The sequence below is a fragment of the Styela clava genome, chromosome 1 (assembly GCF_964204865.1).
Source record: "Styela clava chromosome 1, kaStyClav1.hap1.2, whole genome shotgun sequence".
Taxonomy (NCBI): domain Eukaryota; kingdom Metazoa; phylum Chordata; class Ascidiacea; order Stolidobranchia; family Styelidae; genus Styela; species Styela clava.
The window spans coordinates 16,585,987-16,611,931 of NC_135250.1; the positions used below are offsets into that span (position 1 = coordinate 16,585,987).

Sequence of the window (25,945 nt, forward strand, 5' to 3'; positions counted from 1 at the left end):
ATGTTATGTGAATAAACTTGCTTTTTATGTTTTATGTAAATTCTAACGTAAATCGTAACTTGGCTGATGATAAAGTTTCGCAAAAACGTTTGCGGCCCGCAGTGAATTTCTGACTTGTTGCGAACTCATTCAAACCCCCGCGCAGGCGCGCAGCCAGGATTTTCAAAAGGGGGGGGGGGGTTTCATAATCATAAATTCCCATTGCGGTCTGCAACAGTCTTGGCATTACGTGCTCGTTAAAGGGACGTCTTTTCAGCCTATAATGATTATTCTTGTCGCGTGAAATATTCAATCTCTGACAACTACAAAATTCTAAAATGTTCTATATATTAGTTTAATTGTGTCCAACGTAACTCGCGGTTGCTTCTTCTTACGTCAAAATTAAAACATTGGTTCTCTGAAATGCCACGGCGATCCGTGGACATAAAAATATGAGATAAACGGTGTATTTAATTGTATTTAATTTTAATACGTATTTTTGGAATCTTGCCAACTCGTTATCACCGTTAGAAAAATCTCAATAACTGATATAAAATCCCGAAAAGTACAATTTTATTTCGTACAATGAAAATGCATATGAAGTAATCGTTAAATCAAAAATACATATTCATCGCCGCGATTACGCCACTTGTTAAAAGAGAGACGTTTACAACGAAAAATGATTTTTTTGTTGGCAAAGTAATCAATTCGTGACCGATAAGGGCATATTTAAAATGTCTTGCTTTATTAATTTAATTGTCTTCAATTTAACCAGCGTTTGCGTCGACAAAAAAAAAACAATTTTTTACAATTCACAATTTTAAAATACCTCAGCCATTTGCCGACATAAAAATAAAAATTTGTGGTAACTGCCCGTCGCCTATCATATATTGTTTTGATCCGTATTTTTTCTATTTTGCAAATTCGACAAATTTGAGATGTGCTTGTAACATTGACTCCGTTCAATCGCAATGCTGACACTCCGAATATTTTTAAAGATAAAACCTCCTGAAAAATCCGTAAATCTGCTGTAAATTATCATGGAGTAAAATTTATTTCAGTACAATAAAAATTGATGGATATACTTCGGATTAATTATCTTATATATCATCACAAACCGGGAAAAAATCGCGTTTTCAACCTTGTTTAATGATAACACGAAAATTTTCTACGACAATTTTAAAGTAACGTATAAAAGGCAAATCCCACCCACAATTAACCGTGTTTCGATTTTAGTGACGGTATGTTCCTAAACGGCGACTAAACATAATGTGCGCTGTAAGCACACGAAATTTTGTGATTTTGCGACTAGAAAAGCGTTTTTAGACTGTCGCGGGACTCAACAAAACTTATATTGTTTACGGTTTTATTTTCAGTATTTTATAATGCCGCATTTCAATCAAATTTAGATCGCGGTTTTACTCCTTCTTTTGTCTTTAGAACCTCGCCACCGATGAACGTATAATAACTCACGAATTCACAATTCCGTGCAAAGTACAAAAATAAAAATAATTATCATGTTTATCGTGGCACAAATTTAAGATTTCGAAAGAATAAAAACCGACGTAGGGGGCGTTTACTGCCTGAATAACACGCTGATGAAAACATGGGCGATTTTAGCAGAAGGCAATTTGCACGCTTTTTCAGTTCTCACATTTTTTTTTTTTTTTTTTTTTTGCCAAATTTAATTCCAGAGCCAATATGGAATTATTTAATTATGTTTTTGAAGCCAATTAAATTTTCAGTTTTTGTTTTATATAATTTTTTTATTTTTTTGGAAACCAATTGCATGTATTGCGTTCCAATTACGGTAATCGTAGAAAATTAAAACAGTTGTATAAACAATTAATAATACATATCAAACCCAGTGATGATAATCCATTTTTCGTCATATATCCGTTTGTATTGAAGATTGTCCATATTTCGTCATAAATATAGCATTTTTATGTACATATATAATTAATTATTTTATATTAGCATGGAAAAAGAGAAGGTTTCAAAAAATTAGACAGAAAATTCAAAAACCTATCATGCTACTAGATTTTCATTTAATCTGTCTATGTTATGCAATCATTTATATAGTCAAACCTCCTAAATCAAGACAATCTCAATTTCTTCAACTCATTATCGATTTTTGTAGTACATCATCAACAATTTCGTTAGATAATATTCTTTGCCTATCAAAATCTGACATTAATCTGATTACACCCAGGAGTTTGCATTTAAAAATAGCTCGCAAGTTACATTGCATTTGGAATACATCATCATATTTGACACTATTCCTGAACTCCCATATGGCTGATTTCCCACATTGAATGATTAATGATACCACTTCACTATGAATATTATTAGCAATAATTATGTCACAATTGATTTCCCTTACATTGCACCACTGCCAAAAGTCAATTATCCAATCACAATAACAAAATAAATGTATACAGGTTTCTTCATTTTCATTACAAAATACACATTGTCCATTCTCATCATCAAACCAATATTTTAATTTGTCCCCCGTAGGTAAACCATTATGTAAAATTTTCCAACTTAGAATTTTATATTTATTTGAGAGTTTATATTGCCAAATATTTGCCCAGTCTATAGGAATATTCAAATTTAATTTTTGTGTAATGTACATATCATGCCGTGTAGCAATTTCTGTGATTTTCCTTATTTTCAATAAACTACTTATTTTTTTGGTGGATAAATTGGAGTTCATATATCTATCGATTCCAAGTCTGTTTTCGGGTAAATTATGATTTCTCGATAGAATTTCTTTCCAGCTAATAGGTAGATTGCCCCAAACCTGTTGGATTTCACTAGAGCATCTATTTAAATAAAAGAGCTTTCTTCTGTGATCCCCAATTTGATCAATAGAATATATTCTATTTGTTAAATAATGCACTGTGTTATCCACAATATCAGCCACAGAAATGACTTTTGCTTGGATCCATTTGGACGAAAATCTATAATTTTGCTCTGAGATTAAGGGATTGTACCATAAAATTTCATTTTTAACCTCTGTAATATTAAAGGGATGATTTCTCTCCAACTTAATATCCTTGAATGAATTGATAATGGCGGTATAAAAATTAGGTATGGTAGTTACTTTGTCAAATTGGACTTTCAAATACAGACATTCCAAATTATCTTTGGACAAAATATTACAATAATTATTAATAAAATAATTGGCTCTTTTACTCCATGGCCTACTCTAGTTTTTGAGGATTTTAAAAATCCATTTGACCTGAAGAGCTTTTATTTGGCTCCTGAGGTCTAACATATCCAAACCTCCGGATGTGAAAATATTAGATGTAATTTGTCTTGACACTAGTTGAGTTTTATTATTCCAAATGAATTTCCATATTATAGATTCTAATTTTCGAACGAAGTTTCCTGGCATAATTTCAAAATTGGCAATGTGCCACACTTTGGATAACATTAATGATTTGACAATAATAATTTTTCCTATCATTGATAACTTCCGTCCCTGCCATAAATTTACTATATTTTGAATTGAGTTAATGATTTTCAACCAGTTTTTATCTCTTGATACAACATTGTTTCCTATATAAGCTCCTAGAATTTTAAGCTCTTCTTGAATTTGAATACCCTTGTATGAAGGTCCTAAGTTTAGCCGTTTTGCTGACCCACACAACATTATGTTGCATTTTGGAATATTTATTCTCAAGCCTGTAGCTTTTTCAAATTCTGCCATTAATTTTAATACTTCATCTATGGAGGATAAACTTTCTACTGTGACAATAGTGTCATCCGCAAAACCTTTATATTTCTCTCTATCTCCTGCACAATTTTGAAAACCTATTATTGCTCTATTGTATCTGATGCTGGATGCTAACAATTCGGACATTATAATATATAAAAGTGGGGCAAGGGGGCAACCTTGTCTAACTCCTCGTGTTATACTAAATTGCTTTGATAAAAATCCATTTGTTATTATTTTTGCATTGGTGTTGTTAAATAGGGTATTGACCCATCGAATGAAATAATTACCAAAATTCACTTTTTTTAATATTCTTAGTAACAAAACTCTATCAACAGTATCGTAAGCCTTTTCTTGGTCTATACTAAAAATTATTAACGGTTGGTTTTGTTTATTCGCCCAAAAAATGTCATCTCTTATTGTTAATAAATTTTCATGAATCGTTCTTCCTTCAATAAATCCTGTTTGGTCATGATTTATTATATCAGGCAGTACTGCTTTCATTCTCAAAGCTAAAACTTTTGCGATTAATTTATATTCGAAATTAAGTAGAGTAATAGGTCTCCAATTTTTTATATCATTTTTATCTCCTTTTTTATAAAGTAAAGTTATTACACCAAGACTTGTGTTCTGAGACAGACATGATTGTTTATGATAACTATTATAGATTAGTAAGAGAATTGGGCGCAATTGTTTCCAAAATTTGACATAAAACTCTTTTGTTAAACCATCTAGGCCGGGGGATTTATTTAACTTCATTTGTTTGAACGCATTTTCCAATTCCTCTTCTGTTAATTCGTTATCCATTTCTTGTTTTTGCTCATCTGACACTTTTTGCTGATAATTATTTAATAAATAATTTTGAATATTAACGTCCAAATCTTCATCACTTTGATACAGATTTTTATAAAATTGGACCTGTTCTTCCTGAATTTCTTTACATGTATAAACTAAAGAGTTGTCAGATTTCCTCAAAGATTTGAACATTTTTGCTTTACCTTTAGATTTCTCTAAATTCAAAAAATATTTATTCGATTTTTCCCCTTTTTCCGCCCAATTAACTCTAGCCCTAATTATTGCCCCCTTGGATTTTTGTTCATAATACTCCTTAATTTCTAATTCTGTATCATGTATTGCTTGAAGAGTGTCCTCATCCTCTATATTATCTTGCATTTCCCTGTATGCTTCTCTATATTTTACTAGTAATTTATCTTCCCTTTGATTATCTGATTCTTTTTTTATTTTACTACAATGGATTGCCCATATTTTTATTTTGGATTTACATGTGTCCCAAAAAGCTCCTTTTTCTGCATCATCCAAGTTACATAAATTAAAATGCCATGCCTGTAGTATTGATTCAATTCCCAGGATAAAATACTCAAATTCAATCAGTTGTGCATTAAATTTCCAATAACCCGGTCCTCTTTTTACATTTTTAAAGGATGAAGTAACAATTTGAAATGGATAGTGGTCAGAAAAGGTGGCCATTTCAACATCTGTTCTAATAACATTATAGATTTGATTTGAAGATAAATACCATCTATCTAAACGACTCTGGGCCATTCGCGAACAGCCTCTTTTTTGTTTCCATGTATATACTTTAGAATTTAAATTTAAATGACGCCAAATATCAACAAGATTCCATTTATCTATAATTTCCTCCAATTTTACAATACTATTATCTCTTCTGAAATTTTGTTCCGGGTATTTATCTAGTTTATCTAACACGCAATTAAAGTCACCTCCCAGCCAAATTTGATATAGTGGAGTTGTTAACAAACTTATATAAAATTCAATTTTACTATCAATAAACTCAAAAAATTCTTTTCTATCCCTACAAGAATTTGGTGCATATATATTTATTAACATATGGAGAGATTCAGATGATTGCCAAGTCAAAATTATATATCTACCATTTATGTCAATTTCTTTAATAAATAAGTCTGAATCCATTTTACTTGAAAATAAAATTGCTACTCCACATGTTATATTAGAACTTACGGACCAAAATGCGTTATTCCCCCATTCCTTTGTCCAATCGTCTGCTTCTTCATCTGACCCACAATGCGTTTCTTGCAGGCAAATTATGTCTGATTTTCCCCTTTTTAAAAATTCAAAAATTGATTTTCGTTTAGCCATGTTTCGAATTCCCTTAACGTTATAAGTTAAAACCTTTACTCCCTCTTTAAAATGCATGATGTGTATCCTGTATGAAGAAAAAGAAAACTATGATAATATCTCCCTATGAAAGCAAAAAATACTTCACTTCTAATACGAGCTAATGTGGGCTATCAAATTGCATGTATCAGTGTAGTGAGTTTCAACTTCCAGTTTTATCCAATGCATGTTGGTATTTTTTCACATGCTTCTTGGCTATTGGAGGGCTGTCGTCTGTCGCCCTTTTTAGCTTTGGTTCTCTAAGTGTCACATATTCGTTTATATTTTCGATGACTACTTCCGCTCCTGTTGCACTGAGATGCATCATATCATCTAAATAATAGCTGTCCATGATTTTTTCTTCTGAGAAAGAATCTGGTTTTGGGACAAATACTACTCCTTGTTTCAGTGCTTCTTTTTCAAGTTGTTTGTTAATCCTGTCACAACCATATTTACCAGCACTTCTTCCATGAATTGGTATGATGCCACAGATATAAACATTGTCACTATATTCCCTTGCTTTGTGTATCATTTCCCGTATATCTTGTTTAATTTCGTCGTCTGTTTTATGGGTATCGTTTGTACCTGCATAAACAACAATTTTTCCAAATTTCCTTTGTTCATTTTCTATTTCGAAGGTTATGCGTTCAAAAGTTCCTCCTGAGTAAGTTCTTTTTATAATCTTTTTGTTTTTAATTTTTCTTTGCATGTGCGCCATCTGGGAGTCGCCAATGAGTAGAATTTCATTCTTGTTCTCCGACTGGTTGCTGGCTGTTAACATATTTTCAGTTTCAGTGGCTTCCATTGATGAGTCTGGTTTATTCTCGGCGCTCTTGTCCTTCCTGGGATTTATCTTCGCAACATTGCTATTTGCTGACCTAGTATCTATTGTGGTATTTGTTATTTTCTTCGAGGATTCAGGATTTATTGTTTTTTGTATTGTATTTCTCATCTCAACGTTATTTATTGGATTCCCTCTAGTTATTTCTTGCCCTGAGTTTGAGACTCCGGCATTATTCTGGGATATATTTTTATTTCCAGTTTTTGTTGATGGTGACTGTGTGTTTTGTTTGTTTACACTTGTTTGTTTCTGTAATTCTTTTGTTATTTCACTGATTACGGAAACGGTTTGATCTCTGGCAGCTCTTTCATAAGATTTTGACGTATCTGTATTTTCAGTATTTTCTTGATTAGCATTTTGACTTTTTTGGATTTGTTTTTTCTCAATACAATCTTTCTCTAAATGGGGTTTTCCTTTTCCTCCACAATATTTGCATTTCCTTCGTCTTGGACAAGCCTCCACTTCGTGACTTAGAGAATGGCATATGTAACACCAATTGTCAAATTTCCTCAAGTTAGCTGGTCTTGTGGTGTAATAAACCCCAAATTCATCACCTGTACAGCTACTTGGAAGTCCGACTATTGGTGGAATGTCACTATGCATGATTATTTTGCACTTTCTGATTCCGTTTTCCGTACCATCATCGTCCAAATATCTGTTGAACGACTTTATCTCCCCAAATTTTGATAAAATTTTATTAATTGTGTTGTCTGGTACTTCCACAGGTACATAGCTGAGTGTTACCTCAGTGGCATTAGAATATACCTCTTCTGGTTTGGCATTGTATACATTTTCCTGGTGTTTGTATGAAATTCCATTTTTGATTATTTTATCATAGAATTCTTTGGTTTTCAATTTGATCCTCCAGCAGCTCTTCTTATCCAAAAAGTATATGCTAGATATGCTTCCTATTGCCGTTTGATCATATATCAATTTCTTTATTTCTTCTCTTTTCAACCATCTGTTGTAGGGAAATTTGATGTTAAAAGTATTTATGTGTTCTACAAATTCTTCTTCTTCTTCCATTCTATCACTTTCTTCATTTGCCTCCTCCTCGTCGTCTCCGTCTGGCATACTTCAGGCCTTCTGCAAATTCAGGTTACAATACTAGGCTAGTGCTTAATTATACGCTTGGACAGTCACTGTGATAGTAACCCGTGCGAGTATAAAAATAAAATAATTATCATTGTTCCCGCGGCACAAATTTGTGATTTAATAGGCTAGTGCTTAATTATACGCTTGGACAGTCACTGTGATAGTAACCCGTGCGAGTATAAAAATAAAATAATTATCATTGTTCCCGCGGCACAAATTTGTGATTTAAAGAGAATAAACACCAATGTAAAGGGCGTTCACGGCATAAATAACACGCCGCGTTGATGAAAACGAACGGCGATTTTAGCAGAAGGCAATTGCATGTGTTATCGGCAACTTTTTCACCTTTAAGAAAATTCAAAAGGGGGGGGGGGGGGTTCGACCCCGAACCCCCCCATGACTCGTTTGAGACCGCAGACTCGGTTTGGGAAACACTGGCTTAAACTCAACTCAAATATATTCATTATGTTAATCTATAACAAAAATGATAATTTGCGTTTCATTTTGGCTTTCCTTCGAAAAAACTGGCTTTCCTCCTAATATTAAGATTCCACATCGATACCTATAGGCTACAACTGATTATTTTCATAGGGCCTTCCGGAAGGCCCTACCTTTTTTTCCAGTAATTTCCAAATTTTATATATCATCGAACATTCTGTATTGCATTTTGTTTCTAAATTAATCAATTAACCAACATGAAATCATGCTTTGTCTAAAAAAAAGTGCCTGCAATTACAAATAATCACATTTTCTGATCAGTAAACTAGGTAACTTGCTTATTATTCGAGATATGAAAAAAAAGAGACTATGTTATCCAGTAATTCCCAGGCTTGCAACTACAACTTTTATTGCTTTCATCTGAAGCCCTGTACTCTTCAATTCGGCCAAAATAGTTAAATAGTATAAAAAAAACATAGGGCCTTCCGGAAGGCCCTTTTGTCTACATGTTTATATAAAATTTACGACATTATCGAGTGGTAGCAGTACGCTCCAATTACATTGCAATCGTTGTAAATCTATAGAAATTTGCAAAACAGTAAAAAAAAGTGCCTCGATTAATACCTGGGTTGCATACGTAAAAATTTTATAGGTGACGAAAAGTTCTTATTTTCAATATTTGAGCAGACTAATAAAAACTATGTATGTGCAGCAGTGTTCACTATTAGCGCACTTTTTTGCGAAAATTGCGAAACACTTTCGCAACTTTTTTTAGGGACTGCGAAATAGCACTTTTTTCCGATTGTAAAGAGAAATAGCACTTTTTTTCGATTTTGAATGGAATAAAAATTCAAAGTTGACAAATATTTTTGTGTGCGTATTAAGTTGACAAAAACTCAATTCTGCATATCATAACGATATTTACCGGAATTCTAACCTATGTGGTGAAGACATGGAAGATAAAGCTTTTGCATTAATGGCAAAATTCTTGTTTATAATATGATTATTATACAAGCACACCGATTCCGCTTCGACCGCGAAAACGCTCGGCGGCGTCTTTGAAACCAGATGTCCGAATGCAAGGCAGTGCGTTTCTCTAAACGAGAGTGGTCATGTGACTGTCAATGACATCGATGAATTGTGACCAAAGTACACGATTTTCTAGTACTGGTTTGACACGTCTGTGTTCTCTTCTTAGTGAATTTACTGGAGCCATTCAGAAATTTCTGATACTCGACACGACATTGTTTAGTAATGGAATGTAAACTTGGGCCATTGTTTGTTAAATTAGAAGAAACTTTTAGCAGCATCTCACAGATTTGCAAAATCGCCAAATTGACAAAATACATACCTCATATTAACATTTAACAGCCATTTTATTGTAACCACGAATGTTAAAAGCAAATGGCGTTTCGCGGAATTTTGCGATATTCAGTATTAGCTAGTCTAGTCATTCACGATAAATCAAACTCAGACCAGGGTCAAAAATCGATCTAAACTATTTCCTCATTAATATGCGAGTAGGGGTGGGCAAAATCGAATATTTTTTCGAATTGAATATTTTTAACGAATAAGGAATATTTTTTATGCACAGCAGGAGTCTAGACTCTAGAACGTCGGTCGAAAAATTAGCAAGGAAGCCTTTTCTACTGGTTAATTTCGTTATTATAGCTAATTGTTTTTGTCACCGCAATCGTTTTGGCGACTATATACTGGGTTTGGCAATCCAGGCTTACGCGCGCGTTCACATCGGCAACAGCTGTTAAGGGCATTAACGACAAATTTCAAAACCAAAATAAACATTTGCGTTGACTTGATATTACCTATCAACGTTTGTAAATTCACTGTCCCAATTTTAAGCGAATGGTATTATTATTATCGATGCCGGAATGCAGATATTTAAGACGATAATTAACTTTTATAATTTTTTTATGGTGTCTGCATTAATTTACAGATAAACCTCGCAAATCTCAGATTGTGCCAATCCTGAATGTTGATTTAAAATTGTGATTAAATAATTCGGCAATAAAGGCATTTCTGCGTGGCCATAAGACGAGATGACTTTAATAAACAGCACTTCTTTGAGGATATTTTACATATGCGACTAATGCTAAAAACATTGGGCTCGAGTGCTCTGGTGCCTAATCAGGCGCTAATTGCAACTAATTCAACTCAAGTTTCAACGACTTTTTTCGTCTTCACGATATGTTATCTTTTTTATTCGGTACTGATAATGATAAATAAAAAATGTGTAATTGTTGATTGCAATTCCGGAAAACGTATTTTCCTTCCTCACCATGAAACGAATTTAACCGCGGTTAACCGCGCATTGGAAAGCAAAACACAATTTATTAACATTACTTCACAACGAGTTACGGGTAAGAATTAACCAGACGGCTATCGCTAACATGTAGAAACAATAAATTTGAAACGATTTTGTATAAAGCGTGTCAACATCGTTTTTGTAAATTTAGAAACGTCGATAAGTAAGACAAGTAAATAATGTATTTTATTGAACTTTCATGAGATATTGGTGAGAAATATTATTTTGACCATGTCGAAATGCCATTATTGCCGATTTATTCACGTGTTTAGTTACTATCAGTGTTTTAACCCAAAGCTGAGTTACGTAAATACTTAACACTGAGTACTCAAGAGATAACTAATTTGCGGAGTTTTTCAATTATTATTTAATACGAAAGTAACACAGACACGATCTAATATTAAAAGCATAGAAATGTCAACTATCTGCTTCACAAATATCGCATCCCGGGGTCAGTAATAATATTATTGTTCGCTTAAACTCGGGACGGTAATTTACGAATTGATACAAATCCTACACAGAAGATAAAAATCAGAACAAAATCAATTTTCGTTGTGAATGCGCTCATTAATAGTTGTCTTTAAAATCTTCGCCGATGTGAATTCACAATTCTATCCGAAATATAAAAACCAAACTACGATGTCCGCCATTACGTGAGAATTAATATTTGCTAGTGAATAAAAACATGCTTTAATATAGTTTAACAACACGATCGCGGCGACAAAAAATTTACTGCAGCCTTCGATTATGACAAAATTATGAAATAATCATTGAATGGCAATGAAAATTCAACTTCATTAACAATAATTTTCAAGTAATAGTTTCACATTTTCATGATTTTGATCGTCGCTACATGCGAGCGTGTTTTTGTACATATAAACCATGATGACACTACTGACATCTGCGAGTTATAGATCTCTCCAAATTTAATTTTCGCGATTTTTAATGTTTTATTTCTAGATGCGGATGCCCGCTGACTACGGATAAATGGTCGATGTTTAAAAATAGGACTTGGGACCGTTGGGCAAAGAAAGGCGGGCTACACGTAACTGCGAAATTTCGCCGTGAACGACCTTACATTTAGTTATAAACGCATTACGTCGTCGCGAATTGCAGTTTTGGTGTAATGTTTTAACTTCCCCCTAATCTCCCGTTGAAAAAATCCTGGCTGCGCCCCTGCCCGGTGATAATTCTAGCTAAAATTTTACAATTTTATTTACGGAATTTGCAAATTTACCATTTTGATAATCACGCCTAATTATTGGTGCAAAAATACTCAAAATATCACGAATTTAATCATTTCCGATGTTACTAGGCGCAATTCATGACGGCGACAGTGTGCGTTGTTACATCGAAATTCACGATTGATTTTACGTTATACTCTTGTTCACGATTTCAACACTCCACCCGCCATGCATGGCTGAGTGGAAGGTTCACATTTTCGAAACATTACTTGGCCAAGGATGGGAGGGATCACTAACGAGCTAATTGAAAGCACATTAAAAGGATTATGACTTGTCATTTTTTTCTGGTTATAGCCTGTACATGTTATACCATGTGTGGGCTCTCGGAACGTCAATTTAACTTTTAATTTTCGACAATCAAGTGTATGTGCGGCTCCTACATGAAACGGCTAATTCATGCTGCCAATATACGGAGTTTGAAATCTGGGATATTTATTCCGAATAGTCTATTTATTTTGACTCTTCTAAAATTAGGAAGCTTTGTTGGTACCTTTTTTGGCGCGCAAAGTATGAAATTGAAACGATACGAATATTTTGCCCAGTCCCATAGGCGAGGTTATAATATTAACCCAGAGAATATTTGTAAGCATATCACTGGATGGAAATATTTTGCACCAAGACTGTTTGCAGAAGTTGATTTATCGAATACACGGAAAGTATTTATTTATCATCTCACTTGCGAACATCGGGGTTTGGGCGGAATTATACGATTATGTTGTTGTTCTTAAATAATAACTTTTTCGATGAATGTTTATTTTACTTTTGTGTATTAATTATGATATGTTGAGTTTTCGTTTATTTCAAATTCGAAATTGTCCGGAATACTCAAACAGGTGTAATAAGTGTAATATTGATAGGATAGTAGTAATCGAGTAACCAACTTAGAAGTCTTAGATGTCTAATGAACTTGATGTGTTACGGGTGTCGTAACCCCCGTTTTTTTTTTATTAAATTTGATTGTTCTACCTTCCGCTTATAAAACAACATCGTTATACGGTCATCTAAGGTAACTCTCGCGACCAAATCTTTTTGTTCTGTATGGCATCACCTTAGCGCCATTTATTACCGACTGAATTTTAATTGTGATTTATGATAAGTTATTTTCTGTTAGTTGGCGCTGATAACGTGGCTAACTTCTTTATAAGCATTTTTAATATGTTTAATTTTAAAATTTAAATTTTTTTTTAAATATGTTCCTTACATCTCTGCTATTGACAAGCGATAGCACAAGATTCAGCAGCAAATGATAAGCAAAGCTATTTTATAATCATGGGTTGCTTAATAAAGATTTGCTAATTATGGCAGGATATAAAGAACATGGCCTGAAATGTTTATTTTTCAGTCGACGAAAACCCTTAATAATAACGATTGCCGAAATCGCGAAAAAAATGAATACGGATTTTCGATTGTGATCAGATGACTGAGAGGGCACATGTTTTTTCTCTGTTCAAAGCAGATATAAAACGAATACCATGTTGCCGAAAAGCGGTTACGTGTTATCTTTCTTTAGCCAATCAAAATAGTGGTAATGGTATATACAAGAGGTTTCTAAACTTTACAAACTCGGAACGCAATTAATATTAAAATTACAAGTAATGGTGCATGGAAAAACGAATTTGATTTTATTGAAATTGAAACGCACACACATAAGAGTTTTACATTTCATGCACAACTAACCGATGCTACATGTGAGATTTGTGCACATGAACGATTATATATCGCGATTATTCATGTGAGAATGCGTACTTCTCTTTCAACTTTAATTTCCAGGATTTCGGCGTTCACGTGGTCGACTAAAAAAGATTTATCAAATGGATTGGTATTTCGCGTCACACTCAAAATTATTTGGGAACCACTATCATGTCATTCGTTTATTTTTTACATTCATGTTTTTTTCAAGAATCACCCTGTTGTATTTCCTGTACCTTCGCAAAGGAAAACTCTTTGGTGTCATCATTACTATTAGTGTAATTGAAAGTGGCGTTGAGATGCGAATACTTCATACTAGGTCTGCAGCATTAGAGAGAGCGTTATTTATAAATGCTGGAAGTACATGGCATTTCTGAAAAAAATTGCAAATATATGATGTTTTCTACCCAATTTGAACTAACTGGCACGCAAACCAATGCAAGTCGATATTTGAAAATTACACGTCTTAGCGTAAACCGTGAGACAGTATAATATAAATTAGGCCAAGCTAGCTCATGAAAGGGATTTCAAAGTGATCTTGCATAATATTTCGGAAAAAAAATCTTCGATAGAAAGTAGGTCACTCTATCTATAAAAACAGCGGTACTTTCATGGTGATCTTGCGTTATTTCCCAAAGAAAAACTGGCCGGAGAAACATGACATTAACCAATCTCTTAAAAGGAAAGAGGGCGGACTACTTTCAAGCATATTCTTTCGGACGAGGAAGCGTGTTATACTAAAGCGATATTGGTGATGGGGATGTCATTTTGCCCGGGGTTTTGTACAAATGATCCCCCTCCCTAGCTATGGCCGGTAGTAACTAATATCTGCATGTATCAATCGGTGTCTGTTAAAAGGAAAAAACAAGTTTGCAAGGCTTGTCTGTTCAGGCGGGAGTGCGCTTCGTTACTGACGCTGGTGGTTGATTGCACGAAACTTTTATTCCCGACAAGTGTGCTTATCAGGTGTCCTTTGATGAATTCGCTTGTTTTTAACAAGGGTTTAAACGAAACTCCGTTAACGGAAAGACTTCAATATTCACAATATTAACGGAAGGAGCGCTTTTTCGAGTATCTATGCTGTTTGAAATCAGTTTAAACGAAAGCTAGGGCACCTAACTAGTTAAAATCAGAAAAAGCACTTTCGCACTTTTTTTTTCGACTGCGAAGCACTTTCGCACTCATAATTTCCTTAGAGTTAACACTGATGTGCAGTAGTTGTCAAGTGTCTGTAAAAAACCTTTAATGAACTATTCAAAGCTAGAAAGTTTATCTAGTATATGTAGCCTACTGTTGAGAATTTATTGTAAAAATGACCTAAATCAGGGCCTTGAAGGCCTTTTTCAGTCGACTTATCATTATTAAAGTAAGTGTCCACCAGTGCTCTGGCTTCTCTTCATCAGACTATAGATTAAACTATCTGAATATCGATTCAATAAAAACATTTGATCACCTTTGGACATTTTTATTCAGTATATTTGTTTAAATTTAACCATTCCATAAACATTTTAGATGCACGCAAATGAGAAATATCAATAAAAGCCAATTTTTAAAATAAATATGACTTATAAATAACTTCGATTTCTCTGGCGGCCATGAACCATTTATAAAATCGTAATGCGGACGTCCGAAAAAAAAAGGTTGTGCACCCCTGGCGTAGAGGGTAAAAAATTAGTTGGCACCGGAAAGCCAAAATATTACATCTCATTTTATTTGCATAGACATAACACAATTCAAAAAAAATTAAAATCGGAAGGTTTGGCAATGACAAACAAAATAAAGAAATGAAAACATTTTTTTGGGAATTTCAGGGAAAACACCTCAATCGGTTAACCGCAGTCCGCAGCGTGATGTTTGACGCAATATTTTATAATTTTAGCTTGTTATGTCACAATGGTGAATGGTTACAAAGCAATTTCGGGTGATCTTATCGCAGTATCGCTCAAAATTACTCATGAATGGAGATAGTTTCATGATCGTTCTGCTGCAAGAGATATGCAGTGTGCTTCGGACATATGGAAGTATTTTAGTAAAACCCGAATCTGTTATTAAATGTCATTTATGTGACAAATTTTCAGTGTTCGGCATGCAAATTCTACACTGAGATATCATAAAGAAAACAGCATCAACTGCGCACTTATTGTATGACATTGAATACACTGATTTTGCAATAAAATCGTGAACAATATATTTTGACCAAAAACTGATTCGGAATTTGTCATTTTCAAAATTCCATAATCAGCAATCTTGGTACCGGTACTTCAATTATTTTTTTCATTTATTGGGTCCTACCAATACAGTTAGTGATATTCTTTTGATTTAAACGCCGCAGGAGATTAATTTGCGATGTCGTAATCACTTTTGATGAAATTGTACATTATAAAGATGATTTGTACCTGAGATGTCAGTCAACGGTTAAAACAAATCGTAACCGTTAACCATCTAAAATCGGTTAACCGGTTTACCATTTCCAGCCCTAGTGATGATACATGTCAATTTGGGCATAACACCAACCATTTCCTGCCTGAATTGTTTGGGAAATATTAATCAAGTGTAATTATAGATATGAATGCTGCTCTACACCTGCTTGACATTTTTTAGGCAGCAATTAAATTGACAATTTGGCAACTTGCCTGCCAGGCAGACACTTACTGGTATTCCATTGGGAATTCATTGACCTATTGCATGGTATGCAATTGTTGTGTGTGAGATATTTGAAAACTGGTACCTAGCGTGACAAATGATATTTATTGTTCTTTGCATAAAGGTATATAAATGTGTCATTAATAAGACAAGGTATTATTGCTCGGAAAACTCTCCTCTTTAAGGCCTAATATACAATCTCAATGCACCACAGATGGTCATAGATAATATTAAGTTTGAGCAACATTAATCTGATGTACTTTCACCAAACTAAAACAGAACAAAGTCATATTAAAATATACGAGTGTTTGAAATATTGCCAATTTAGAATTTCCATCTTTAAATATGATATTGCATTATTGCATTTCAAAATATGGGATACATTATTGAATACGTTACTTTGTACTAAAATTTGATGTATTAATAATATTTATTCTTATTACTTTTAGGAGAACACGATATCTTATACTTCAAGAATTTACTGAAACAAGAAACTAGTAAACTTGAACAACTACTACAAAAGTGGGAAGAAGTTTTGTTGGATCATCCACACATTCATGAAGAAGGTAATTAAACAATTACATTTCAAACAGATGCTATAATTATAGTTATGACACAAACCTGTCCCATGCTTAAACAAGTTACTTTTGACTCTTTAGATGTCCAACTGAGGCTAAACTTTTCAAGTGCTCAATACAAAACACTGGTCTTTCAATAAAAAAGGCCATTTTTACGTTACATACCTATATCAAATTATGAAATTCCACAAGCTTCAGTGTATTAATAATGGCATTTTGTTGAGTGAATTTTCATCAAAACTAATGAATAGCCTGACATGCGGGTGATATTTAGTGAATTATTGTGAGGATGTAGAACAGGGGTTCCCAAGTTTTTTCAGGGCGACCCCAAAGACAACTTTCATGTGTCCAGTGCGCCCCCAGGTCAATATATATATTTTTCATGAAACTTTAGAGCTTCTTTCACTAGACTTTTGAGTTTGGTCATGTGGTGGTATTAAGTAAAATAAGCTAAAACCAAACAGTGATAACACAATAAGCACCAACATTTTCTATAACATAAGCACAGAGCGATGCTTATGGGCCTGTTTTACAGTAAGCCATGGTACAAACTGTTAAATTTAACATGGTTTGTTAAATCTTAGATGATTTGTACATCCATCCTCTACCATACCTCAGCGACCCCACCTACCCCATGACCTGTTTGCGATCCTACCCACTTATAGCTCCGACCCAATTTGGTTTCGCGACCCCTAGTTTGGGAACCCCTGGTGTAGAACATCAAGAAGTTTCGGAAAAGGTATCATGTGTTTGATAAGCTGTTTTGCAATCCGGCCCAACTGAGCATTACTGAAGTACAAATATCAAGATTTAGAAAATTTTATGAATAACTATTCAAATCAACTGAACTATATTCATATATGACTTTTATTACTGTTTCAACAACCATTTATCTAAGTTATTGGAACTGCAGTTGAACTTATCTCACCTAGCAGTGTTGTGTGGGTCAGAACCTGACAATTAAAATCTTATAATAATCAATGATGGCTTCTGGCATGGCTGTTGGTTTGAGGGCAATAAATTGATCCACAATATCACTTGCTTTTTCTGGGATCACCATTACTGAATACTTAGATGATAGATATTTCATGCACGCATTCATTCAAGCTTGAAAAAAATTGTTTCAGAGTTTTGCTTTTGTCTATCATGTTACCATATATTTGTAACTTTTCTTGCTTTATTCCACAATTCAAAATTAAATAGATGTACATAAAATACGGCACAGTTTGACCATGATTTGGTGGTGCACACTGACGCTATTCACATAAATGGTAGATATTTTGTATTTCAAAAGTCATCAAAGAAGTTCGTGTTGCATTTTTACGTGCCATACATCACATAAAAATGACAGGAATTGAGCCAAATTCAGACCTTTGTCCATATCAGTTTCTACTTGATTTATTCAATTCTCTTAAAAAAATTATTTTCTGTTGTAAAGCATAGCTATAAATTATTTATTTTCTTTTAGTTTGTGATGAAATTCGTTCGCTAAATGGCCAAACTCATTTGGTTATATCAGAAAGATTCACGCAATTCAAATCACTAGTGGAACAATCTGAAAAACAAGCCTTACATCAACAACTCAAAGACACAAAAATAATAACTCTCAGTGATCTCCAAGGTTTTTGGGATATGATTTATTATCAAGTAAGAAATAATGTTATAAAAGTGATCTTTAAATTATTTTTTTTAAATTTGCAGAATCGAAATAGCCTACTGTTTTTATTGAATAATCAATCATGCCTTGACATCGAAGTTTTATAATTTTGAATTATAATTCAACTTGAAAATATTTTCATCCTTGGTTAATTTTAGTTGTTTTCGGCTTTCATAAGTTAAAACTTCTGTACAACATCAACATAGTTTCCATTTTTAGTAGACTAAATTGGGAATCCTAATCCTAATTTAGGATTTTTGAAGTATTCGTTTTCATTAGAAAAATGATAAAAACGTGGACGCGTACTCATGATTTTGATTCTTTGCAGGTACAAGATGTTTCAACTAAATTTCAACGACTTGACAAAATTGAACAAAGCGGTTGGAATCATGAGATATTGCATGAAAATGATAAAAAACTTGCTCAGAAAAAGGTGGTGAAGAAAACAACTGATGCTAGGAAAAGGGGGAACACAAAGTCTAAAATAGTCAGTTTCATTTTAATTGTTTTGTCTAAAGCAGGGGTCTGCAACACACCGCCCGCCAGGCAATTTTTTGCGGCCCGCGTCATGGTTGAGATTTTTCCAGAAAAATCTAAAATAGTACGATGTCAATTTATTTATGGTGTTATTTAACACCAAATGTCCGGTTCGACAAAGTGTGAAAAGTAAAACAAAAATTCCCCCTGGTATTACACATTACAACGTTCATATTTTATTGTAATATTTAAATTGTGAATTCAATAATTTAGTTTTTATCATGACGAAATAAACAAGTTTCGGTCAGATCATTGAAGTGTGCAGTTATGAAACTGAAATTAGATTATTACAAACTTTATATACAGTAGCAAACCCAAACGCAATGTCCAAGAAGCAGAAATGTTCGGAAAAGCCCAGAATATTTTAAGAGAAGCGGGAGGATCTGTATTTTGTTTGAAATTATAATAGTGAGGTTCTGTGTCTTATATCTGGCGCAGTTATTGCTGTTTGAAAAGAATACAACATCCAGCGATATCAAGACTCATTACACAGAGACAACAGACAAATGTCATGCTCGTCATGAAACAATTCGTCACGAAAAGCTATTGCAATTACAATTTTCACTGATGAAACAGAAATTTTTTCTCGGAGATAAACGAAACTCGCTTCGCGTCCTTTCGTTGGAGGAAGCTTTATTGAAGATTGAGTGTTGAAGGCTTGTGAAGCAATAGCAGACTTTTCTTTCATCAATGAAAGTTAAGAAATCAGCCTTTCGCACACGACTAACGGACGGATGGTCGTTTGCAAGCACTACAAAACGGTGCCAAATATCCAGCACAAGTAATTGAATATGTTTCATGTCTCGCTTGGTGTAGAATTCAAGTGTAATTTCAACAAATACAATCAGATTCCTCAATTTTGTAACTAATTTGTTGGTTTTGGCCTGCATCGTCAATGAAGTTCAAAAAGTGTCTCGCGACATATTTTGAGTTGGAGACCCCTGGTCTAAAGGAACATGATTATAATTCAAGTATGTGGACCATTTCTTTTTGTCTACTTTGTTCGAGATTTTTTGATAGCCAAGCCTTTCATTAATTTTTCTGGTAAGTAGTCCTTGGCAAATGGCAAGAAAAGGACTTGTCGGGGTGTCAGTCAGAACAGATCGGTGCTTCGATTTCATATGTTTTTGGTTAGAAAATACAGATTCGCAGACGTATGTTGATCCAGACATTGACAGTAGTTTAAGCGCAGCTTGTTTGACATTGGGGTATTTTTCCATTGGCATGATTTTCCAAAACTCGAGGTCAAGGGTCCCTTCCCTTAAAGCACATTTCATTTGGTCTTCCTCGTTAGGATCGATCATTTCCAACTCAGTTGCAGCCTCATCTGAGTGAGATCAGAGGAAATTTCAAACAATCCGTCTCAGAATTAAATGGGATGATGAGGAACGTAATCTGTGGCCTTTCAAGTTGTCACGGATCCGCAGCACAACATTTTTTTCCAGGGCTCCAAGAAGTGTTGCATATCTTTTCTTATTCAGGGCAGCGATAGAGACTTTCACGCTTGCAATTAGTTGAGTGGGAAAATACGTTGAATTTCCCCCTTGAATATTCGGCTTGAACAGCTTCAGTCCATTATTATTAACAAATGCCAACACACCTTTTGCTCGGTCAGGCAGCATTTATAATGGACGGTTGAATGGCAAAGTGAATGACAGTGCTCGTGTGTGTTTGACAAGAGAGGAATGCACGATGAAGCATACCGGTAATATGTTTAATCGAAACAGGATGAATCAGAATCATAGTTTTCAAGTTATTTTTTCCTTAGAATAACCAAGGCAAAAAGAGTCGCGTGAAACCGATGCAAGAGGCGCATGCGACTTGCCAGTCGTAGGTTGGCCACTCCTAGTTTAGATTAATACAGGTTGAATATCGATTACAATAAATATTATTAAACGTTAAACCTGAAATTTTGAGGGTATTCATCTCTTATTTATGTTGCTAACTGCTGTATATGTAATACCACGAAGTAACAATGGAAATATAGTTTATTGATCAGCTAGCCATCTTCATCCACAAAATCAGGAAATTATGCAACTCTTTTGGATATGTTTACTTGATATTAAAATATAAATCTAATATTCCTACCAGTTGATCTCTATAGTTGTGACTAACGTAATCATTAGATGAGGTTATGTTTTATTACAGTATAATTATAGAGAATTGATTCTTCGAAAAAGTACACTAAATTTTCTCACAGCATATGACATGGTCTTTATCTCTAATGCAATTGAACTGCTGGAAAGATTTTTTCAAAAAAATTTTGGTCTCTTCCAGATCAAAAACATTTTCATTTATTGGAATGATTTTTTATAGTAGATGATTTGGTTAATATTTGTTTGCAAATTAATAATTCACAGATTCCACTTTGAAGTCAAAAGGGCAGGTGTGAGGCCAGCAAGTTAGGTTTGCATCATTGAGATCTCATATTCAAAGATTTTCTGACACATTCCTACTGACAAGTACTAAATGGCTCCACTGTAAATAGTGATGAATTTTGAACTCTTGGAAAACTGTAGATTTAATGTTAGAACCAAAGGGGTCAAAGTTATGGGAAGTACTGTGTTTATTGTCTGCTATTCTAGTTTTCAGAATAAATTATAACGCTCAGAATAATACAAACGCAATCTATCTATTGAGATATCCGAATATCCAAATTATGCAAATATGAAAATAATTTTTTGTATTCTGTAGGTGGCTAATCAATCAAATGGTATTTCGGATCAAGAAAAGGCTCGCAGAATAGCAGCCAGAAAACGACTAGCTGAAGCACGGAAAAAGATGGCAGCTCAAAGTCAAACTCAAAATGGAGATATAATGCAGTATTAGAAAATAGCACTTGTTCTGCAGTGCATAATAGACTGCCTCATAGATGAATAATGTTTTATTTATGCTGCCATAAAAATTTTAGCATTAATAGCCTTGTTCCCATTTAGCGAATACATTTTACCTTCTGTATGTGAACTATGTTGATTTTACTGATTGATTTTAGCAGTATTGTATAAGTATTACTGATAGTGCATTTGACATTCCTCGCAACCTGATTTTAGATAAACATAGTTACGGAATTGCCATTGACAGATTAGCATTACATGATAACTCTTTTTATTCCCATCTGAAATATTGTCTAATAAATCATATAGTGATGTCATATCTGAATAGTTGGTTATGATTCTATGAAAATAATTCAACATCTGCTGTAGTATCATATTTAAAATTTTCTCAACAAGACCATCATAAATGCCATCGTCTTCTCCCTGGAATTGTCTAAAATATTTGTCTTATTGCAAGGAGTCAAATGCAGTGATTTTCAACCGTTTTTTTGTATGGAGCATTGGTGTTTAATGGAAGACATAAAGACAGAAATTAAAATCATTGAGCGCTTATTTGGTGTCAACTAGTCTGTTGCATGATGGTGGACTTTTTGCTGGGTATTATGCTTTCAGTATCTCTTTTCTATTCCAATACTGAATAAAACAATAATTAGGTAGTTATTTGGATTGTTTTCGAAAATCAGAAATTTTTTTATGGTGTTCTGCAAACAATTTATGATATTAAAAGTGTTGAAAATCTATGTCTAAATTTGGATTTTAAGACCCTTCAGAAACATTGGATACCCCCAGTTTTGTTAAAATACCTTCTGAACGGTGTTGTTATTCTTCACTATTCGGACATGGTCTTCTCTTCACTGTTACTCATATTGTTTAACAAATGATATTTTCATTTCACAAACCGAATAATTCATAGTTAAATTTGCTATTAGGGATCATCGCTCAGTCATACACTCGGTCGGCTAAATTTTGGTTATTTTATTTTTAAAATTTAATGCTCAAGACAAAGGAATACTGTTATTAATTGCTTTCCTTTGTGTCACTTATATATATTTTATTTATTGCAATTTCATTTGCATGCTTGCTTTCAAGTATTTTACTCTTTGTTATAGCTTTTATAGGACTCCTTTTTTACCAAATTTTAGTTAAGTTATTTTTCTATTGTACATATTAGCAATTGATAACATAGTATTTCTGAAAATCATTGAAGTCAGTCAAAAGTTTGATACAAGTACAAGGGGTTAAACCATCTGTGAAGCTCATTACACAAAGATTTAATCTGATCTACACCTCATTCAAGAAAATAAGGAGGGCTATGGTGGATCTGTAACATTTAGACTTATTCAACTTTTGGTACTTTGTGGTAATTTCATTGTTTAAAGGACCTTATAACAGAAGGAGTCCGTAAAATAACCAGACCAAATTCTACAGTCCATAGAAAGTATAAAATTAGCTTGTAAGATGTCTGGCTTTTGGTTTCTTCCTGTAATTTTTTGTAAAATTTAGTTTACTTTTATGATGTTCCAAATCAGTGTTTTATTTTCGTTTTCATCTGCTGTATAAATGCATAGTACCAAACAGTTGTTGTCTTATTTTCTCTACAAGGTCACTGAGGAGATTCAATATGAGGTAACAAATATCTACAAGCATTCGTTAATTCGGATAGGTTCTTAAATTTCACTCTGTCAGATTTTCTAAACTAAATATTCAATAGTATTTTAAACAATAAAGATAAGGGATTTTACCACCATTGAACTTGTGCCAAAAATTGCTCATTTTTAGAACATTTAAAATATTTTTTGATAAAAATTCGAGAATCTATGTAAACCCATCCATCACACCCGATTGGCCCACTGCATTGTACCAACTGGCTGCTATATTATATTTTATTCGAAATGACCATTGAAAACTTTCTCCTAGGTGATAGATATCCGCATGAAATATATTTGCTTTTGATATTCACCCAAATGAGATAGCAAAATTCGTCCATATATTGAGGGTTCCTATTCCTAATGTTGAATATCTATTGCAAGGGTGGGCAAAATTTTTCAGTACAAGAGCCGCATGCAGCAAGTCAGAAATATGTTAGAGCCGCGTAATTTTTGAAATTAATAATATTAGAATACCGTGAACTGAAAAGAACTTTACACAAACGTATAATAACAATATTGCAGAATATATATTCATCAACCGCTTAATGAATTAAAAAAAACTGCTGCGCTGCAGTTTCTTCTAGTTAAATTTGGATAATATATAATTATTGTCAGCGAGAAGAGCCGCATAAAAACTCTGAGCCGCGGTTTGCCCAATGTTGATCTATTGAATCAAATATTCCGATCCTTCCACATGGAATGACGTTCGCAGTTTAAATTTCCTTTAAAATTCCCTCATAATATTATTCCTCCTATTTTCGAGAACTAGCACCGTAACTAATTAGTCTTCTATATTTGCATTGTATACTAAATTTTGCTTCATAAAGTAAATTAAACTATAGTTTTATGGTACAGAAAGTGGTATGGTTTTAAGAAATATATTCTTATAAATTTTATTTAATTAAACGCAGTAGTTTAAATACCACCTTTAGTGATAATTTTATCATTTATTTTTAATTCTGCCTTTGCATTTAACCCTTATTAAAGACAATAACAATGTATTTTGATTTTCGATACCAAACTTTTCAAATATTTGACATTTCACTTGAAAATAAATTGCTTGGATTACATGTTAGTAATTTCAATCCCCCTGTATAGGCAGTCCGCGATGAATATCATTGCGCAGTACAGTAGACATTTCAGCAATAAAAGTCAATTTAGTACATTAACTTAGGATATACATGACAAAGCTTTATCATTATACAAAGTATTTTGTTCTGTATTGTTATATTTTGTTATTTAACTCTCTATTTCTCTGTCTGTTACTGGGAATTTCCCTTCTGTTACATAAATGTCTCATTTAAAAATAAGGGTAAGGCATAACTTAAATTTGTGTCTGGTACGGTACGTTTTTGATAATCTATCAGGGCTGGCCATTGCGATCGAGCGCTTGAACGCTACAGCTTCAGTGGTCGATCTCGACTGATGTTCGGTAAACTTGTCAACATCTCTTAAATAAATTTGCAGCGCTCGCTATTCGTTCTGAGAGGAAAGTGCCCTTATTTATCAATGACTGTCTGCACGATTGGTTTGATTGTTTCAATTTAGTCAAATCTTTGTCAGTTTTGTAAAATTTATATTCATAGCAGGTACGTCAGAATGGCCATTTCAGTGCTGAATTTTATTTATTCTGAGTGAGTCAGAATGTGAGCGCAATCCTGCGTCAAAACAATTCCGTGCAGTCGCAATCGAACAAAGCAATACCTTGCCACTATGGCTTTATTTTATTAGTTGAGGCCCCAAATATAAAATTTATGATTTTCCCTGGCCATTAGTGCGAGGCGTTATTTCGGCAAAAATCTATTCGGACTGGTAACGGCAAAAATATTTTTCCTCGATCCGCCTACACAGAATATGACGATGACCAGGAATTACTCATATATTGTACCCCCGGGGAGCAGTAGCGTAATTTTGTGGCCATCAACATTCGTTGCTCAATCATAGGGAGGGCTCTGACGCGTGAGTTTGGAGTCCTATAAAACCGGCTTACCACCGCACCAAATAATGATCACTTAGATTTTAGAACAGGGTTGCCCAGGACAGGCTTCGTAAATTTTAAGCATCTTTCCAATAGTGCTTGACAAATTTTTCATCAGAAAATTGTGTGTTCTTACAAATCTTTCGGTGCTACCTTATTTTAAACATTAAAGCTAAGTTACTGAATATTCTTGGTTGATAAAGATTCATAGAAACTTGTCTAAAATGACAACACAGAGGGTGACCAAAATTCAGCGTTTTCGGTGTTATTCAAAAATAAAATTATGTATCGCTCTTGCTCTCGATGAGTCCTATAGAGCAGGGTGGTCCAAACCTTGGCATGTGGCCCGCCGCACGGAGGAGAGAGAGAGATAATTTATTTTTTCGTCAAACCAGGAAACGGGATAATAATACAAATAATAATATTGAAACAACATACATATATTACAGTTTTCGGAAGATGACTGGGCGGTAACGACACGACCACTTGACGATAATCTGAGTCAGTTACCACCCATGCATAAATAAATTGGAACAGGTTCTGATTCATTAAACTCTCAGTGTCTCAAAAACTATATACATT

The 25,945-nt window shown here is 33.8% G+C and overlaps 1 protein-coding gene across 1 annotated transcript in view; it reads left to right on the top strand.

The window, feature by feature from the left end:
* Positions 1-23,311, top strand: part of LOC120337312 (uncharacterized) — a 30,922-nt gene extending 7,611 nt beyond the window's left edge. Inside the window, exons 2-5 of the mRNA XM_039405074.2 lie at positions 16,580-16,696; positions 18,177-18,355; positions 18,694-18,852; positions 21,597-23,311. Of these exons, the coding sequence (XP_039261008.2) occupies positions 16,580-16,696; positions 18,177-18,355; positions 18,694-18,852; positions 21,597-21,731 (590 nt within the window). The 3' untranslated portion in view covers positions 21,732-23,311. The remainder of the gene's footprint in view (positions 1-16,579; positions 16,697-18,176; positions 18,356-18,693; positions 18,853-21,596) is intronic.
* Positions 23,312-25,945: the final 2,634 nt, after the last annotated feature.